Source organism: Falco punctatus (genome assembly GCF_963210335.1).
Source record: "Falco punctatus genome assembly, chromosome: 1".
Taxonomy (NCBI): Eukaryota; Metazoa; Chordata; class Aves; order Falconiformes; family Falconidae; genus Falco; species Falco punctatus.
In genome coordinates, this window is record NC_137580.1 from 23,757,031 (window position 1) to 23,777,991 (window position 20,961).

At 47.8% G+C, this 20,961-nt stretch overlaps 1 protein-coding gene across 6 annotated transcripts in view; it reads right to left on the reverse strand.

The window, feature by feature from the left end:
- The window catches only part of SHROOM3 (shroom family member 3), a 115,861-nt gene that overhangs the window by 19,828 nt on the left and 75,072 nt on the right, over positions 1-20,961 (reverse strand). For all 6 annotated transcript variants that reach the window (XM_080408015.1, XM_080408012.1, XM_080408011.1 and 3 more), the window contains 3 exons: positions 10,595-10,726; positions 4,510-7,768; positions 1,357-1,433 (listed from right to left, as the gene is read on the reverse strand). In XM_080408015.1, the coding sequence (XP_080264141.1) occupies positions 1,357-1,433; positions 4,510-7,768; positions 10,595-10,653 (3,395 nt within the window). In that variant the 5' untranslated portion in view covers positions 10,654-10,726. The remainder of the gene's footprint in view (positions 1-1,356; positions 1,434-4,509; positions 7,769-10,594; positions 10,727-20,961) is intronic.

Here is a 20,961-nt window from a genome sequence, read left to right on the forward strand (position 1 = left end):
CCCAGAAGAAATGTGTTTACAGAGCATGCAGGATGTGTATGCAGCAGAAACATCATAAAACTGTTAACACCAATAATCTTTGTGCAGTGAAGCATGCAAATGAGAAACCTACATTTCGTGCCCCAGTAAACTTCAGTTTGGGTGTTCAATCCTGTTACTTGGAAAATAGGTTGGGGCCGGGGTGTGTGTGGTGGGAAGAAAGCCTCAAGTAGTTATTGAGAAGAATGGTGAAATGCCATCTCTAGAAGAAATGGGGAGGCAGAATGAACTAAACCAGCTGTATTGTTCTCTTAGGGAAAAAAATGGAAAAAGTTATTCCAAATCAAAGTAAACGGGTGTGTTTTAAATAATCATTAAGGGATGTGCGTGAAGGCTGACTGAGTCTCTCTAAAACAACATTTATGTCTTCTTAGGGGCAAAAATGGCCAGCCACCCAGAACCAAGATCCAGCTAGACTAGGAGCCTTCCTCTACTCCTAGCTGAGTACTACTGACCCAGAGCTGAGGGGTGAGACCTTTGGAGACAGCGTTGTTAACTCCCACTATGATAACAGAGTGGGCTGACATCTACTGCAAGTTTGTGAGAAACAGAGCTCCTTTGTGAATAATTCTTTCGGTCCTTCTTGATGGTTTTTACTGTAATATGAGTTAGCTGTTTGGGCACTCAGAGCTCAGGGCAAACATCTATTTATTATTTCGATGTAAATACAGCAAGATCAACTTCAGTTCTAGTTAACTTCAAAACAATCCACTGCTAAGTGGATAGTTACATAAGTTCTAATAATATAGTTTTATGATTACACTTTTCTATTTTTAAGAAACATTTCTCTCTCCCCTGCTGCTGAACAAAATATCCTGTCTACCTAAAGGAAAACAGCCTCAAAGCAAGCTCCTAGTTCAGCAAGATAAATGAAATCTCCTGGTTTTAATCCACACAAATGTTCGCTTGCTTTTGGGGATGCAGCATCCTGGACCGGAGAATACCAGAGCGGGACATCAAGGTATTTTTTCCTTTAGAATCCTTCAGTTATGACAGCATCTGGATGGGGGTTCTAACAGCAGATCAAACACATTTTGGAAGTTAAGTAACTGGAAATCTGCTGCAGAAACATGGTCCAAGTGACATGAGGAGGACTTGATAGTGAATTAACGTCTATCGTGAAAAAAAGGGTTCACAGCAACTTACTCCTCCTGACTCTGCCAGTCACAGCACACCCACAACTGTGTCCATGCAGATGTTTTCTTTAGTTTGTCATGATCCATCTGTTTATATAGACAACACAGGACAACTGCTGCTAGCAGCAGGATGGCAAGAGCTGATCCTGCAGTGACAAAGGGGACATTAACATATACCCACCTGGCTCCTGCGCTGATCACATAGAAAGGATCTCTCACCATGGGGCCAAATTCACTGCTTTCCCTTCTCAGCAGGTCCTGGAGGGCAAAGACAGTATTAGCAGTGAGCAGAAAGCGAAACAAAATAACAAATCACCGATGCTTCCTAGAAAGAAGAGAGCACAGCTTGTGCCGTATACACATGGGTGGAATACTCCAGCACGGCTTACTGCTCTCCAGCACCCTCCTCTTGCTTAGAGGACCTGTCTGCCTTTTTCTGGATGGACTGTGGACCAACAGGCAGACTTATTCAGAAAAATGTTTTTTTAAAACCTCTCAGCAAGTCCTTGACTCTTCTAAAAACATGCTGAACAGTATCAGTGGGATCTGGGTGTTCACCTCTGTTCTACATGCAAGAAGAAGCTGAGACATCACTGAAGCAGCCTTAACCGGGGAAGCTAAACAGTGAACAATCTGTGCCAAAACAGGACTGAAGCGCTGCAGAGATACTGAATGCCACAAAAGCTGGACACTCCAGCCACAGGCAGAGGTGCTGAAAACCATCACAAAGTCTGGCACTTGGTTCTTTTGAAAACCAAAGGGCAGGAACTACCTCTTCTTTAGGCATTTCTGTCATCTAATACCAGATAAATTTTGCAGCTGAAATGCCTCTGTGAATCTGACTCTCTTTGCCCTAGAGCTCCCACCATCGGACACCAGGCTATTATGAGACATGAAAGCAAATGCTCAGCCTGCTTTTGAAGAGGCTGGTATTTTCTCCCGTACGATCTCTCCAGCAGAAAGCATTTCACTGCCCCCTTCCCCACACCCTTAGTAATTTGCTTTTTTGGTCAGTGCTGCTGCAGAGGGAGAGAAGCACAGATCTTGATTTAGGAGCCTGGGAGCTGGAAGATATGCAGGCTAAGACAGACTAAAAAAGCAGAGAGGAAGGAAGGCTGAGAATGTGTTCTGAAGACTGAGTGCTAATAATTCCATATGGCTATCAAATTCTTTATATCTTTGAACAAATCCCTACAGTGACAGTGCAATGTGATTTATATGCAGCCTGAAAGAAACATTAGACATGGTACACCAGGCCCTGAAAAGCATACAGTGAGGCAGAGAAGTTTGCTGCTAAACTGGAAATAAACATTACCTACAAAAAATGGGAAAAGGCCAAAAATAAAAACTTTTACAAAATTAAAAATCACCTTGTTGCTTTGGCTTTGTCCCACACTTTCATAGCTGTGGTTTTGTATTGGAGACAGATCAGAAACAAACGTAATTAAAAGAGCCCTTAAACATATACTTCCCTTTCAAACAGACACTTATGGATTGATGTACATGTTGGAAGTCAAACATGCTTTCTTGAATTAGGATGTAAGAAAGGATTTTCACAAGTCCCTTGATGCCTATGGGCCTAAATCCTCATTCCAGAAGTGGATACAGCCAAATTGCTCTGGGAAACAGCAGTAAGGGCTCTCTCCCCTCTTCTACACTTGAGCTAAGACCCTGTGAGCAGGTCTGCAGTGCTGTTCATCATCTTCCTCGAGTTAGCTTCCAACACACAGAAACCCTGGCTTGGCTGCTGAACATATGCAAGATTAAAAATGAGCCAGCAAGAGGGAAATTAGGATCTCAAGAGCTGTCCCCTATCTGTCCCCTGCCCGAGAGAGTAGGCTGGGTAAAAATGAATTAGGGCTGCTTGTTGTCCAACCTGTCACTAAGAAGCACATTTTGGTGATTTTTCTCTTTCTGGATGCCTGGTTTTGTTGCCACTCTGACTGTTTCAGGAGGCAGAGAGAGTCGCAGCTTGGCCCTCACCCTAACTCTTTCTAAGGACTGTCCTCTTGCTGAATGCAAGGCTTCATGATCAGCAAGTGTGAAAAATTGCACAGATGAGTCTGATGCCTGCCTGGTGTGGAAAAATACTGATGATGGGATGAGATGGGAGTGGTTATGGAAATGCATTCTGGTCACTTGATATTCACAAGATGCTTTTTTAATTCTCTCTATTTAAAAATGTAGCGTGGGATCCGAGGTCTGTTGAGGGAGGACATTTAGAATGAAGCACACAATAAGTCTGGGAGGATGGCTCCTTCCCCCACATCTCAGTTGGGCCTGTTTCTGAGATGTTGCCCAGACCCTCCTTTACAGTACTTAGTACCACTTTGTTGCACCTAGATAATCTGTTCTGGGCTGGTAGCAAGTGCAAGAGTAGCAGATGTCCTGGATCTCAGCTGCCCTGTAAATATGTGAGACTGTCCAAACACTCAGACTATTTGCAGTGAGGAGCCTGTCCACACATTTTGGTTGTTTCCTCTCTCTCCCTGTGACGAATAGAGCCTGGCATGGAAACAGCGATGCAGCAGCAGACCCATCGCCGCTGTAAATCTGTGCAGCTCGATTAGCTGCAGTTACCTAAATAGGTCTGAACAGATTTCAGCCAGCTGAAAAGCTGATCTGGGCAGTTGTTCTTTAAGAAGTTAGCCTGTTTCTGCTATTTACCATCATCAGAGTCAGTTGAATTCCCCACTTGTGACATCAGTGCAATGTTCCCAGCCACCAAGCAGGGGACATGGAAAAAGCGGCCAGGGTCTCCACAAAGTTTTCCCTGCAATGTTTCCTTCCAGGGCCGGAGGCAAAACGTAACAGTTACTTAGCCGCGCCTCTGCTGAGCATCTCCCAGCACTGTCAGTCACAGTGGGAGCCAAGGCAATTTCAAGCACCCTTTAATCTTCTCTACTTTGCACCAGGGAAGTGGGCCAAGGCAGAACAGCAGCTACAGCTTATCACTACCTTAACGGTACACCCCACCAGAAAGGTGCTCAGCGCTTCTCAGGTGATGCTGACAGGTAAGAACAGGACACCTCAGATGGGATGTCCACAGCAGCAAGAACACACACACATCTACCAGCATATGCACTGAAATCGCTGAAATAGCCCCAGCAGTAAAAAAGCTGAACAGAAGCGGTACCCTGCCAGCAAGCATTTAAAACAGCATGTTGGTAATTTAAATGCAATAAACTGTCTCTATCTCAACATGCATTTAACCTCATTCTAACCAATGGAGTAATTGCCGTGACTGAACATCAGCCTGTCCTCCGACATCCCCCCTCATTCCCTGGTTCAGAGAGCCCTGCTGGCCTGCACACACGATCCGGCTTCCACATACCTGGTGTTTCTTATCTGCCGTGGGAGATGATCTGGAACGTACATGCACAGGGACTGTCTGATTGTCGTACCTATCAAGCAAGTCTTCTACAGACACTGATTTCCCAGATTTCCTGGCAGTGGAGGGTGTTTCGAAGACCTGCTCCTGCTTCCTGTAGCGAGGCTGGCCCTGCATGCTCAGCAGGTCTGTCTGTGTGCCTCTGGTGAGCTCCACTTTGGCTCTGTAATCCCGACACCTCTCTGGTTTTGGTCGGCTTATGACCGAGCTGTCCTGGTGCCCTGTCTTCTCATCTCCACTCATATCGAAGCAGCCCATCAGCCCAGGAGGAAGGGTAGAAGATATCCGCCCCGTCCTGGATATCCGCTCTATGGACTCCCTCCGGCGGTAAAGGTTCTGGTCCTGGAGGGAATTCATGCTGGAGGCAGATGAAAGGCTCTGGCTGTCTGGGCCACCTGCCTGTAGGTAGGAGCTGTGGGAGCGCTCCCTCAGCAGTCCAATATCTTGTGAGGATGGCCGTCTCCCTGTCTTGCGCTCGATGTAGTCGGCGAGGGCATTCTGCTGGAGTTGCTTGAGCTCCGGCTTGGAGAGGCTGGCGGTAGAAGAAGCTTTGCTGTCCCTTTCAAAGATCTTACGCCGGTCAGCCACTGTATTCTCCGGGAAGACAAAATGGATGCTTTTCTTCTGGAAGGAGAAGGGCGATGGCTCCCCATCAGAGATGCCCACTTCATTCATCTTCTCTGGCTCCGAGTAAGACCGCTTCTTCTGCTCTGCTGTCAGCCGCTTTCGGCCCCCAATGCGCAAGATGTGCTGTGTCTTGGCGTAGTCCAGAGCAGAGAGGCTGCTTTCTGTTGGTGTGATACTGTGCCTCTCCTTCGGAGTGTGGGGAGATGCTGCCATGCTCCTCGTGCCCACGTGGGCTGAGGCAGGCCTCTGGGTCACCCTCTTGTGTGCACTCCCGAATGGGGGGCTGATGCGACGGAAGGAAGTGGCCCTCAGCACCCTGGACTGAGCATCTTTAATGCTGTTCCTGTAGGCCCTGTTAAATGGTGTGTCCAGCTGCGACCCGTGGGCATCCTGGACGTTATCCTTCCAGAGGATCTCTTTCTCAGGCTCACCTCCCAGCTGGAATGTGCTTTTACTTCTCGGTAGCTGAGCCACCCTTATTTGCACCTCATTTTCAGGACACAGGCTGTAGTATTCGCTAGGTCTTGCCTGCTTCACTGAAGCTGCCATCCGCAGCTCTACAGGGCGCCAGTCAGCCTCTTCCAGCTTCCCATTCCTGATGGAGGGGCTGGAGACCCTGCCTGGCTCACTGGGCAGCTGGCCAGGCTCGTGGAGCTTGCTCCGCATGTCCTCCAGGCTGTGCAGAGAGCACCTTGTGCTGGAGGGCTGGCTCGTCCTGCTCGGCCCGTAGTGCTGACCGAAGCTGGGAATCCCAGCATTCTGGGGCCGGTGACTGCTTTGTTCTCGCTGCTCGAACTTGCTGACCTTCTCCAGCACCGAGCAGCGGGGCTTGCTGGCATCTGGTTTGCCATAGGGAAAGCTTTGGGCGCTGCTAGAGCTAAGCCGACTCCTCCCAAAATCAGAGGTCTTTGGCTGCTGCGGAGAAGGGGGCTCTTCACACTTTGGCTCGGCAGCATGGAATGGAGTGATGCTTGTGTCCTCCTCCTCCTGCCTCGCAAAGGCCTGTGGGTCCACATCACTCCACTGTTTGTGCTCCTGTCCCCTGTGGTCCTTCTCTTTACTGCTGCTGCTCAAGAAGGACAGTTTGGTGCTGGAATAACCCTCACCTGGTTGCATCTCTTTTAGCTCGGAGCTGCTTTGCCTCCTCGAGCTCTCTGGGATGTTCTGCAAGGAAGAGAAGCCATACTGCTTGGGCTTGCTGTGACCCCACTGGTGGTGAGCAGCAGTGTCTCTCTCATTTATCTGTGCATTGCCATTTTTGTCCTCCTGGGATTCAGCCGCCCAGTCCTCTTTGGGCTGGTAATGGGTTTTTCTCTCACTAGCATCCCTCAGCTGGGGCTGCGGAGCTTGAAAAATGTGTTTGGAGGCCTGTACAGTACTTGCGGTCTCTCGGTTGCTGTGTGCTACCTTGTAAGGGGGTAACAACTCCTCCTTTCTCGAGGTGGTCAGGCAGACTTCTGGGCCTGCCAGGCTAGGAGGTTTTTGTGGGAGAAGTTTTGCTGCAGCATCGTGCTTTCTTTCAGCTGCTGGGGGCTGGTAGAAGATGGTTGCTCTGTTTGTAGTGCTTTGGTTTCCATTCTCATCAAAGCCCAGGGTGCTGCTGCTGGTTATGGCCTTGTCGTAAGAGACTGGAAGAGGCGGAGGGTACCCACTTTCTTTGGCCAGAGCTGGATAAAGCGTCCCATTATTGCCTGCAGAAGGCTGGGGCACCTGGGCGTAGTGCGGCTCTGGGGAAGGTACTGGGTAGACACCAGTAGGCAGCAGGGGCTGCCCTGGTTGAGCTGGCTGGGAGTAGCTCTGTTTGGGCTTCATGGTGGGGCTGCTCTCCGGACTCTTCTCCACGACAGTGTGCAGATGTCCTTCTCCAAAGGGGGTTTTCAGCAGCGGCCCCTGGGGTAGGGTGCTGACAAGCTGCGGCCAGGCCCCTTTTGGCTGGGTGCGACCAGGCTTGTTCAGATCAAGGCCAGTGCATGAGCTGGGCCTCTCATGATGTCTGATGGCTGCATAGCTGTCGCTGCGAGTGGGAGGCAAGGGAGGTCCCTTGGGCGGCTGGCTCTTGCTGTCCAAGGAGCCCTGGCCTGGCTGTGCCCAGGACGGAGCTGCGTTGTGCCGGCTGAAGCCGTGGAGTCTGCCATGGCTGCGACTGTCCAGCGAGGCCCGGCCCTCGCAGCTTGGAAGCAAGGCGGAGGACTTCACCTCATACTCCTCGGAGATCCCTTGCTGGGCATCATAGACTGTCTTGACATACCTGATGTCAGCTTGCCTCATCCCATCTTGCAGGCCAACTCGGGACTGCATGCTGTCTGTGGAGCAGGAGTGCTCCTTGCTGAACAACGGAGCGGGATACTCAGGGATGCTGGAGTTGGTGGAGAAGGAGCTGTAGGCAGAGTCTCTCTTGCTGTGGAGGTGCGAGAGCTGGTCAATGCTGTTGCTGGATTTGGCAGGGGACAAGTGACAAGGCTGGTAGCCAGCAGAGGAGTGGTCCAAGCTCTCCATGCTGCCCCGGGAACTGTACTGATCAGGACTTCTCCTCAGGTAGCCATGCTCAAAGCCAGAGAGATCACTGGTCAAGGAGCTGGGGAAGAGCGAGAGAAGAGTAAAAACCCACTGTCAGCAGAGGAGAGGCACAACAACTTATAAAGTGAGCTCAGAAGGAAGTTGTTTAGTTTTGAGATGAAAACCCATATTTGGGCCTTGCTCCATCCCCTGTTTGCAGTCATCCCAGTTCACAAAGAGGAACTGCTTGACATTGCAACACATGGCTCTTATTTACCACAGAAGGGTGGGAGGGAAAGACAGTGCATCTCTGGAGCCAGAGAGGATCAATCCCACCCATCAAACCTATCCAAAGCACTTGGAAAGCTGAATGAGTGCTGACGCCACTGAGGAGGAGGAGAGGAGCACGAGAGGCATTCTGGGGAGGGGGGGGAAGCTAATCTCTTTCTTTTTTCCCCATTTCATTTCTTTTTATGGAGATGAAGGCTATGCCCTGGCAGGCTTCCTGGACATTCAGCTGCCCCAAGGATAGTTTGTTTGCTGCAAGAAAACTAAACTGACAAGACAGAGAAGAGATGCATGTGTTTGTGTGTGGAGGCAAGTGGGGGTGCAACAACAGAAACAGATTGAGAATGCCCCAAGAAGTCTTCACAGCCACCTCCTCATGCAGCACAGCAGCTGCAGGTACACCTTGGCACCTGCTCTGAGATACATGTGTGTCAAGTGGACTCGTGGCCACCAGAGATGTGCTCAAAATGAAGGATATTCAGACATTTATCAGCGTAAAGGGAGCTCCTTGTGCTGCCCACAGTTCTTTTGACACCTCACAAGGGGATATCACAAATGTATGTGGAGTTTCCCCTGGCTAATCTCTCCTCCCAGATTCAAGCAGGTACACTGAGGATGGGGGAGCATAGCCTGAGGATTTCACTTCCCTTCCCTTTGTTCCCAGCTCCCCTCCCTTAGATACCGCTTTCTCTAGTTGCTTGTGCAACTACATGGACCGTCCTGGCAGAGCCACAGGAAAGCACCAGGAAAGGAAAGCCTGCTGTCCCACGCGAAGGGCAGCAGCGCAAGGCTCAGAGCTGGAAGCAGGACTAGAGAGGAGCCTGGGTTTGCCAGAGCGCAAGCTGCAGCCTCAGCTGGCACAAGGAGAGGCAAACTCTGTTTCTGCATGCTGTGCTCCACCCAGGTAACAAAACCAAACCTGCTCCATGCAGTGAGGGAGCTGGGGATGCATGGCAGCCCTGGGAATCAAGGAGGCAGCAGGTGTTGTGGGTAACCCCCTCCCTAACAAGTGCCTGCTGAAGAGCTTAAAGCTTGCTCCAGATCGTATCCCAGCTGTGGTCACTTCCACCCTGCTGGATTCACACCCACAAGCCCAAGGGACAGACAGGGTGGAAGAAGGGTGCTACGAATGAGGAAGGGCAGAAGGAAGCCTGTCTGCAAGGGGAAAAAGCAGCAGCTCTGCAGAGAGATGCAGAGGAACACAGACACAGGCAGAAAGAGATATGGCAAATCTCAGGATAGAGCTGGTTTACTCATTTAAATGAACCACTCTATTTTAGTTTCAAATAAATATCTCCCTGGCAATGCCCAGCACAGCCCTGGCCAGCTGGCCACTAGATGCTCCCCGTGCTCCCCTTCAAGCACCCAGGAGACAGAGCCGAGCTGCCAAAGGCTCTGCCAGGAGCTGCAGCGGGGAAGCAAAGCCCCTCGGTGGAAAATGAATATGCTACAGCATCATCTGTGCTACAGGCCAGAGACAAACGTGTTTTTTTTCTGCAACCATCTCCTCACTTTTCTTAATGTTCTGTTTTCTCCCCTCTGTCGAGGTTCAGTCTCGCCTGTAGAAGAAATGTTTAAATCCCAGTGGCTATAAGGAGAGTTTACAAAACTCACATGGTGCTTCTAGTTTACTATAAGGAGAGTTTACAAAACGCAGCCAAAACCAGCTGTGCCTCATATGACCTTCTTATAACAGCAGTAAGGTTACTAATTTAGCCTTTTGGGGACTGATAAACGACTGCACTAACTTCTAAGAGAAACAGCCATGCACATGCAGTTATGATAAAGCTGACCCCTGCAGAAAGTGATTGCCAAACCCAGGAAATCCCTCACTGAACTTCTCACCCTGGGAGTATCACTGGTGATGCACTTCTGTCGGCTGCTCCTGAGAGCGGCTCAGTTATGCTGATGGGCACCGTTGCCCTGCTACCTACACCCTTTTCTTCCCCTCCACCTTTTTTTTGAATAGGCTAATTTGGACTTTGGATTTCTTTTTCTTTGCTGGGGAAACAATCATACTGCATTTCTACATGGGGCCAGTGCACAGGACGTAGAGCAGGGCTCCGGCTCCTGCATCCAGATCCACAGAAAGTTGCATTAACATCCTGACAGTGTGAGCTCCCATCTTGGTGGGAAGGGGGATTTTTAAAGCAATTAATTTCCTAGCTGTTAGCCACTTCAGAGAGCACTTAATGGAGGAAAGCACATCTACTTTATCTGGCTAACCAAACAGGAACCGAAGCCTTCCTAACTCTAATCCTAACCCTGGCTGTCTATAAACCCATCCAGCTGTATGGAGGCAACTGGTAACATTTTTCCACCACATGTTTTGTCCCCTTTCACTCCTGTGCTCTAGATTTAGGCCCTGATCTTGTAGTCAGTACCATCCGGGTACATCCTTGGACATGCGGCAGAGCCTCCCTGAAGCCAGCATGACACTGGAAACAAGGAAGTACATAGGACTGGGGGAGTAGTTTAGAGGCACGCTAGCTTGGGAGCCAGATTTCTACACCTGTGGGAGATATGTGAAAACAGGGCAAATGATACTAAATTAAAAACGCACACTGCTTTACATCTCTGCCTTTGCGGCACAGGAACACCGCTGTATAGTGCTTACCTGGAGTGGTAGGACTGATACCAAGGGGTTCCAAGCATACCCTGAGATATTTGCATCATGCTGGGATCGGGTTGGTTCTCTGCAAGTTTGGTTGAATGCCAGGAGTGAGGACGGCCTGGAGTTTCACTCCGCCTAGGTAAAAGCAGAAGGATTTTGCACATTAGCAACAGGCCAGCTCTTCCAAGGATGATGAACAGGAAGTAACACCGACGGCCACATTTAAAATTGCTGGTGCTCACTTCTGTTTCACTGCTACATTCTTGTCTCTTCCAAGCGAATCAAGCACTAATCACACACTGTTCCTGACATATTCACACAACACGCTCCCCCTCATTTTTGCAAGGCAACAGGCACAGGCAGACAAGCGGGTTATCATTGAATGCGGGGGTCTTCCCCTCTACCTCCTAGCAGAAGCCTTACCCCTCTGGGACGAGCCTGGGGGCCCATTCCCAGGGATCAATTTACAGGCTGGGCTGCATGCAGACTCCCACAGGATGCACCAAGCAGGGCGGCTGCATGTGATTCTTACGGATGCACTTTTCTCAAAAGCTTCCCTTCATTTTAAAGTGACGGCTGGCAAAGTCATTTAAAGAACCAAATACCATGAGGGGGTGGAAGCCCGCACAATGCTGTTTAGATCTCTCCTCAGCGCTGACAAAAATGCAGGAGAGATATGACAACCAAGTGCCAGCAATGTGCACCCTGCACATCTCCCAGGGCCTTGCAGCCTGCCAGCTGTCCCCCCTGTGAGCTTGGGTGCGGTAGCCCCAGCACAGCACAGCTGCCCTTCGGCTGCTTCAGTCACCTATGCTAAGACCTGCCTCCATCAGCTTTTGGGAGAAAAAAAACAGACAACCTTATTTAAAGCACATAACGGTGCAATGGAAAGTCAAAGCAGGAGATTAGCAATCAAGTACCCTCAACATGCCACATCCTCCCCCTGCTTTCCATGGGGGATCTCTCCCCCTGCTGTAGTACTCATCTCCACAGTTTCTAACTCTTCCTGTGAGAATGAGGAGCAGCACCAGACCTGCGTACCACTGAAGTCCCAAATAAGACAGCCTGCGGGACAGCCTTGACTACCTATAAAGCATAAATGCAAGAGAAGGATATGACACGTCTTTAAAAGTGTTTGTCTCACTGAAAATCTCACAGTACAGCGTGTCCTGAATGAGTAAGTAAATAGATAAAAATGCCCTATGCAGATGTAAACCAGACACCGAAAGAGGACTCTCCTAGGATAGCCTAAGATTGTGAAAAGAAATGATACAGAGAAACGTACAAGGTAAAAAAAGATTGCTAGGGTCAGATCCTCTACTAGCACAAGTTAACATTGGCAACAGCCGACGTTCCACGACATGGAAAAGCATATGCAGAAAATGAGAGGTAGAGCCATTTCACCAGTAGTTTTTCCATTTAGATTGCAGAAGCACAGGTCATTCTCTCATCATCAGCTAAAAGAAGAAAGTAAAGGGGTATTCTTTCCTTTTAGCATTTGTTGTGACAGAATTGTCTTAAGGAAAGCTGAATTGGAGGTTTACAGAGGGTGAGCTGAATTGAGCACTGCTTTACCATTACATGTGTAGGTGCGTTTAAAACAGCGTGCTTTTGTTAAGCTCCTTGCCTAGAGAAACAAGGAGGCTAAACACTGCCGGATGGGAAGTTGACAGAACTGTTTCTTAAGAATAACCCGCTTTCTTGCCTTCTCTGTTGCAGAGATTTAAAAATTCTCTTTGTACTACCAAGTAGTATGAGCCTCCAGTATTATCTTTTTTTGCTTGGGAAAGCACGCTGAATGACACAAGCAAAGCACGTTACCCCTTGATTTGATCAGTAAAAAGCTGCAAGGAAGCTGCATAGCCCATCTTCTGAGCCACAGGTATTTAAAACCCTTTTGGTGGATATCCTTGTAATAATACAACACATGGGCAGCAAAGCTGTGAATTTAAGTCAGAAGACATGCCATACCAGCTCAGTGAGGGATAACCTTGCATTGTTTCCACACCTACCTGATCCTGGAAACGTGGATTAAGGGTAACTGAATCTTAGCCAAGCTTAAGCCAAGAGAGGAAGCGCTGCAGTACACATGATCTCCAGCTCATGTTGCAGACTCACACAGGTGATCTCCAAGGAGGTGGCAAGATGGAAGTACGGAGGGTCTCTGTGCACACGTGCACCAAAAGGCAGAGAACAGGGGGCCCAATCCAGTCTCCACTGAATCAGTTGAAAGATTCCTTGAAACAGTGCTCTGAGGCTGTAAAGAAAGGCACAGCCAGTGCTGCCGGTGCCTGTGTGTGGGCATTCAGGGAACACCAAGAAGTTCCTACCTTCAGCCTTCTGTAACACCTGAAAACAGCACCTTGCTTCACCCTACTTCCTTAAGCTAATTTTATAATTATTATTGCCTAATTAGGGAAAAGGACTGGAATTGCAGTGCAATATGACAGCGAGCACCAGAGCATTTAAAGGAGAACAGCTATCTCCCGTTACAGATGGAGAGGGAGCTGAACACAGTTATTCTGCCCATCTTGCAACAGCTTTTGGTTACACTTGCTTTACAGCAGAGCATAACTTTCAGGAAGCAATAAGAACCAGTGCAAGATTAAACTATTTTTGGGAAGTGGGGCAGAACTGCTTTTGTAAAGTCCACAATGTCAGGACCTGAATTATCTCAGACAGATTGGCTAAGTGATAAAACTTGCAAATGCAGCAGCTAATTCTGACTTGAGTGAAGACAAATAAATTATTAGATCTTTAACTGGTATAAATTTGGTGTAGCTCAGTTGTTTTAACAAAACTAGGACCAAGAGCTGACACTTTGCTCTAGGAGGTTGTAGGATTTAAAAATGTAATAACAACAACAACAAAACAACCTCGTCACCTTATCCCTATACTAGTTCCTCAAGGACTGCACCTGTACCATACTTGTGAAAGCATCTGCACAATCTTATTACTAAAAAACTCTCCACTTCAGATAACGGAGAAAGTGATCCCTCTGTTGTAAATGCCAAGGCTGGAAAAGAGACTCCTGGTTCCTCGTGGACACCTCCAGTGATCAGATAACCTGGGCATCCAGGTCAGGTTGGCATCATGACAAATGCCTTGGGGCGAAGATACCTGGAGAAGTCAGTGGACCTTGATGCAATACTGGCATTTAAATAGGCTCCATGGCAGCTGTAACACTGATTACATACCAGATACTGCCAAATTCACACTGTAAACTGGAAAACCAAAAGGAAAAGAATAGTCTTTAATCTTGTCCAGCTGCTGTTATCTGGGTGCTCCTTGTTGGTATACTAGTCACAGCATTTTCAGACAAAAATGTGACTGGCCATTAGCAGCCTCCTCTAATGCAGTCTGGCAAAGGCTTGATGCAGTCTGGGCTGCAAGTACCATACTAACATTTCTGAGGCTCTCTACCATTTAGATCTGTAGTTCTCTGTTATTAGGAAGAGGTGAGTGCGTTCTCTGTAATCTCTGTAGATTATTTTTGTGGATTGTATGCAAAACAGTAATGGAACTTTATAAAGATATCTTTATAACTATCTCTATAACTCTATACTCTACAAATGAATCAGCATCTATAGAAGAGCCATCTGAAGCTATATTCACAGTGTAACTGAAAGGTTGATTTATCTTTTTTCCAAGGTTACAATCTCAAACTATCCAGAACAATGTATTCATTCTTATTTCCAATCTTTACATACTGTTCCTCACCGATGCCAGAGTATATGTAGAACCTGAGCGCCCTGCAATTCAAATGTACTCCAGCCCAGTGTCCTCCAAGAGCTCACAGGACCATCTCTAACCAAAGCAAACAACCTACGTTCTTCAAATTGCCATTTTCATTTTTTCTGTTTGCCTAGAAAAGTTTCCCTTTCCCTAAAGCTCCAAGTAGAGCACCTTCCCCACCCCCCACCCCCAGGGGGAGAGAAAAGAGGGAAAGAAAAAGATGTTCAAAAAATCCCTGCAGATTACTCTGTGCCAGCTTTCTGACAGCAGCTTCCAGGTTGCCAGCAGCCAGCAGCACACTTTGGCTGACACCGAGGAGCACAGCAATACAGCAATACCAAGTGCTGCTGCCGTAACAAGAACTGCAAGTGGGACTGTCATTATACCCAGTTTATGGGACCGGTTTCTGTGTTGGGATGAGAAGTGGGAAGGAAGCAGTTCCCCCTCCTCACATGCCATATCCTGGTCTTTCACAGAGCAGGATCCTGGGGCACATCATGGGACATACTTGCTGTGCAGATTAGACCTAGTGGGAGAGTATCAAAGCAAGCTGATGAAGCTAGAACAGAGGGATTTCACAAGGAAAGCACCTTCTCTTAGGAAACAGGCTGGATTTTATCCTTGCATACAGTAACAGGATGTAACTCAGCCTTTTAGAAAGCTCATGAGTGAAAGCCAGGGAGGGGATGTTGTGGTTGATCAATTAGCAACTCAGAGTCATCAGTGCCCCGCTAAACTGATCTATCCCTACTGCAACACGCCCACAGAGCTTGCAGGGAGTTAAGTTTTCATGTCTCACATCTGTCAAACACATCATCCAAGATGGCTGAATAGAGACCATTTGCGAACAATTCTTCTTCTACCACTGACCTCGCGCTCATTTTTTCTCTGTCCCAGCAAGCTTCAAAATCCTCCTTAGCTGAGATGGGGAACTCTGAAGGTAAAGGCAGCAAAACCTTTCAAGAAGAGCATCTCTCCCCAAGGTGCAGAATCCACCTGCAGATGCAGGCAGGAGCAGTGGCCACTGGGACACATTCCCTGTGACCTGCAGGCATGGTTTTGACTAGCTGCTGGTGTTAATGAGCCAAAGAAAAATGGGAAGAGATAGAGAAGAGAACTAAGGCCAAGAGGGTCACTCTGTGCTACTGCAGGCAAACACAGTCCCTGTGGATGTGCTTTTCCCAAGCAGCCATGTGGCCCAGGTGTGGGAGGTTGCTGGAGCTGGAAGGGATAGCCATGGCCTGGCCTGTTCATCTGGGAGGTGGGAAGGGACGAGGGCTGTGCAGCAGAGACCCTCCTCCTGTAGGAGAGAAGAAAGTTTTGAACACAAAATGCAAAGCTTGTGCCTCTCAGATCCAATCCCAGGCACTGAGACACAAAAGAGAAAGCCAGGAAGGCAGCTGCCCATCCTTACCACGTCACCCTCGCAGGGGTTAAGATTCAGGCTAGTGATATTTTTAAACTAACAAAAAGCATCTGGCAGAGGTAGCATGTCCTGAGCCATACGCCACTGCAGGGTGCAGTATGCTCTTTCTATATGGAGAGATCATGATCACAGCAATTCATGTGCACCCTCCCAGGGCAACTGTGTACCGGCATCGACAGAAAGCATAACCTGCAATCTGAATTTTCACTGGTATGGTCCTGTCTGTAAGATGGTCACATCTAAAAGGAGTGCTAGCAGAACAAGGACACATTCTGCAGACATCCTAAGGCACTGCTGCAGTCCCTATGCCTAGCTATTAAGCAGGAGATGAAGGAAAAACTAAAGCACTCAGAAGCCTATTAGGATTTTGACAGAGCGAGGCCACAATCTACTCAAAGCAACGTCGCTCTTAATTAAGGTTCAGTCATGGTTCTAAAAATAAGCATAACAGATGAGGCCAAGTCGGACCATAATGGCATCAGCTTGATGTGTCTTTCACTGAATCTGTCTTTTTAGGCTCACAGAGCCCTTCTGGTAAATTCTAGGGCAGGAGAGGTCCAGAGTGAGCTCTGTCCCTTCGCAATTTTGAGTAAAAAGAAGGACTCCTGAGAAAGACCTGAAGTATATGAACTGATATTTTATGTCATGGATCTTGGGCAAGAGTGTCTGCTCACCTACAAAGGAAACAGAGTCACACCCCGCACCCCTCTTGACACTCAGATTAAAACCTTCCCTAAGTAAAAATCACACTGAAAAAACCCTCACTTCAAAACACTTAGGTGAAATGTGTGAATATTCTCACAACACTCTTTTCTACAATATGTTCATCTTCACAACTTCTAGAGAGCAACTCCCCACCCAGAGAATCTCTTCAGAGTATCTCACAGTTTTTTAACAGTCTCAGTCTTAAATCAAAACAATAAAAGGAAACACCGTAAGACAAACACCCCAGCTGAGTTCAGGGCTCTCCCCCAGGCCAGTCTGGCCTCAGTTCTCCCTCCAGCCCCTCTCCCAGTGGCACAGGGAGATGTTGTGTCTGTATGTTGTTTCCAGTTGACATGTCGGATGCTATTCGTTTTTTCCCTTTGATGAGCATCACTTGGGATGTCTGGATTGCATCAGACCAGGCCCCAAGTACCATGTCAGAACTGGGAGGCAGGTATTGAGCTCCCTAAAGTCTCTCTGGGCTGAGGAAGCAGAGAATAAGAGGTTTCTGTTCAGATTTCCTACCACTACCATCACCGACTCTTTGGGAGAAACTCCCCACCATACCACTGGAAAGAAAAGCCCTGTGTGAAAGCAGAGATGACAGCCACGTATGTGGATGTACATACAGACTTTTTTCTACCATTCTTCTCAACTCCACCTGCAGGAAATAGCCTGTCCCTCTTCTCCCTCTTCTCTCTCTGGCAGCAAAAGTAGGCAGAGGAAAACAGCGCAGAAAGATTACTCTGTGGATAGGAATGACCAAGGGCACAACAATGGCCATCATGCTGCCTCTAGTAAGGGACAAGGTGCGGACGACTGAGGATACATGAAAGCGTCCAGTGCTGCAGAAAAATTTGCCAGTTTGTAGAGGACCAGAGATGGCTTTTCTTGAAAGAAACTTTCCACCCCAGGCTGCAGAAGGAAGCACTGGGATCGCTTGGAGGTGATGGCAGCTGTGAGCAACGGTCACTCCTTAGCTGAACTTAGGAACAGTCAAACACTGTAATTAATGATTATTGGTCTTGCACGTCACACCTCTGTGTTATCACAATTCTTTGGTAACCCCCAGGCTGTCTTATCTAAGAAAGGGGAATTTATCCATTTTCTAGAAAAGGAAACAAAGGCCCTGAGAGGTGAAGTGACTTACAGGGAATCACCCACCGGGCCTACCGCAGAGTGCTACGCACCGGGCCCTGCGCTGCTGCCTCGCCTTCCCTCTGCCCCAGCATATGTCTGACAGGCAATATTTAGATTGAGGACTTTGCCCTACACAAAGAAAGGGTCCCACTGCCATTCCCTGACACCAACCAAACAACAGGCTTGAACAGGAATGGTGCAGCTTTGGTTGTTGTGTGAGAGGGGATGTATACAAGCTTCATTCTTGTTGATTACTGGATTCAAGGACTTTGTCTTACTGGGATCTTCTGACAGCTTTCTTTTTTAAAGAAAGCATTACCAATTGACATCGTAAGTATGATTTAAACTACAAAATAAAGAGCATTTCAGATCTCTATTTTGAGAAGGTACTTGCCACCAGGATAGCCCATCTGCACCGTTCACACAGGACTCCAGTTTAGACATGTGGAAGCCAAGACAGCCTCCTACCTGGTACTTAGAGCAAGTGTAAACTAGAATGAGGAGCTGGTGAGCACTGGATTAAAGATCCTCTGCCACTTTCCTCTTCCTGCTACAATTTTACTCCGTTTTCTTTGCTGGAAGAAGAGGAAGAAAGAACAGATGTGGAAAAGAGAGCTGACTGACTTAGGGTCTTCGAGAGGAACCCTATTATTTCCTGTCTTCTCCAGGCATTCCCATCATCTCTCAGAGCACAAGCAGAAAATCTCAGCAGCCAGACCCTGCAGCAACTTTCCCTGCCTGCAGCTTTGCAGAAGTCAGAAAGCTGCATTGATTTGTCCATATTGATGAATTGGCCCAACAGGCTTAATTCAAATAATTTTTCCTCATTCTTCCCCAGTCAGTAAATTAGTTAAAAAGACAGAAAACCAAGCATAGCTTAGATTCTTTCACACCCTGATATCAAACACACAGCAACTTGCAACAGGAGAGACTTAGAAACAATGGAAGGAATGTGTTTTCCTAGTCTCGTTCAGTGCTTAGGAGGAACTCAGTGGCTGGCAGCAGAAATGCTGCCCTGTGAGCCTGATTATCCAAATGTAACGTGGACAATGAGTCACGGCAGGTAACCAAGGGGATTTTCAGGGTAAGCATCTCAGACAGTAGCTGGGTTCTCCTCTGAGTTACAGGGCTACAAATCACAGGCAATGCCAATAAATTCAACACCAAAGTGCTAACATAGAAATGATAAATGGCAGAGAAGAAGAAGGTCCTTTAGGTGTGTGCACTGAATAAATGTACGTATCTGCATACATTTGTGTGTGTGTGTATGTGTATGTGTCTGTTCACAACAGACTGCTTGCAAGAAAAAAAAAGACAAAGAGTACCAAGAGGAGTTTAAACTTTTAGCTAGTCAGGTGAACTGGTGATTTAGTCCTAGCTGGGAATTCACCTTCCCACTGTTCCCGCAGGGAGTGGGTGGGATAGCTGGCCACTGGGACTTACACCAGTGGGGTGAGCGAAATAGCAGATCTGTAGTGATCTAACACAGTTCAAGCCACAGAACAGCTAACAGACTTGTCCCTGAGGGATACCCCAGGGAAAATTTTAATCACTTTGATACTACACATATTTTTGGTGAAAGACACCCCTGCATTTCGATTTCTAGATGTAATTCTTCCCTCCTTCTCATCTCAGATTGCACTTTACCGATCGATCAGTAGAGCTGCAGTAATGTGGCTGCGCTGGCTGCAATACCACACTGGCCTTGTTTACTTTGCACATCGGAGGAAATGAGGCAAGCCTCAGTGAGCAATTGTTGAGTGTGCAGTCTGGAGGGTGAACTGCAGACAGGTGCTGTGCTGCTCCTTTCCATAGATGCTCAACTGCAACATCTGAGAAACCAGTCCTGAGCTCTGGATTTCCCCTTTGACTAAGGACATTAATTAATCACCCAAAATTTCCAAAACCGCTCAGGACTGCTGACAGCCTGTCCTCTTCATCGCCCAGGGTAGAGTCTGCAGAAAGCAAATATGCAGGGGAATTGCATCCGGTGTTAGGACCAAAGCAAAGGTCGCTGAATCTGAAATACTCTCCCACACTCAAATTCTTATACATTAAAGCAACTTCCTGTTTGTAACCAAAGCTTCAGCCTGAGTTACACCAAGGTATGCAGACACAGCCTCCAACACTGCCGGAAAAGTAAAGCAAGACATTGGCTCTGTATCCAAAGACAAATCAATCCAAGTGAAATGCTAAACTTTGGCGCTTCTGCGAAGATCTGCTACCAGATCGACAGGCAAGCAAGATTTACAGAGGGCATTTGCTGAATAACTCATTGCTATAGGGAGGTGGTAGATCTATGGGGGCTCCTTTCCCAAGTTTGTTGTGGGTCACATATCTCAGGAACTGCAGAATCCCACACCCCAGTCAGAGATAAATCTCTCCCTGGTAAAACTAGCTTGAGGAGAGCTTTTTCAGCCTCTAAAGTCTGCTCTATCTGAGAGAGATATAACTTACGGTGCAAATCCTCATCTTGAGGAAAGCAAAACAAATGTGGTGAGGTCATACACACAAACACCGCTGGACGAGCTGAGCCTTTTCTCCTTCTTTTGCAGCCACCCAAGCTGTGCAGGGCCAGCATCCATAACTGTTTGCAGTGGCTAAAAGCTGGAGCAACTTCACTAAGGTCAGTGAGTTTGCTCCAAAGTGCATCCTTGCTGATAAGATCAGAACGTGACTTCACATGTGGCATTCCCTTCTCAGCTTCTCACTGACAGGCACTGGGCCACATTTCCTCCAGCTATAGGAAATCGGTGTAGCTTCTTGACTTTGAGTAAGTCAAGGTCTGGCCTGAACGCAATGTTGCCAATAAAAGTCACTGCTTTGACTTCACAGTGCAAATCTCAGGAGACTGAGACACAAAAATCTATGAGGTCATCCAGAGTACCATCTGACTGACATAAGAGGCTCTTTGATGCCAGCAAAAGCTTTGCCTAAGTAAATGCTGTAGCGTTTGGTCCTAAACTGCATGGATAAAGGAAGGAAACCAGGCTCTGCCACAACACTGGCTGATCCAGAGCAACTCAGGAAACTGACTTCTGAAGACATTTAATCATTTAAAAATGCAGCTAGGCACTCAGGAGTCTTGTCACGAATGCTAAACTGCCACTGAAACTCACAGACTCGGAAGAAGCCAGGTGGTTTTGGAAAGCCAGGCCCTTAAAGCTGGGGAGCCACGGCAGGCTTACACCACTTTTGTGGAGATAAGTATCTCCAGCATAAATATGGTTCAGCATCTCTGATGACCTTTACCACCACTAACAAAACTGTTTGAGGAGAAAGGAAACATCTTCCAGCACTTCTCAGTGAATCACTCTCAGGCATACTGGCAGCCAAAGCAGTAATGATTTTACACCCAGCCCTG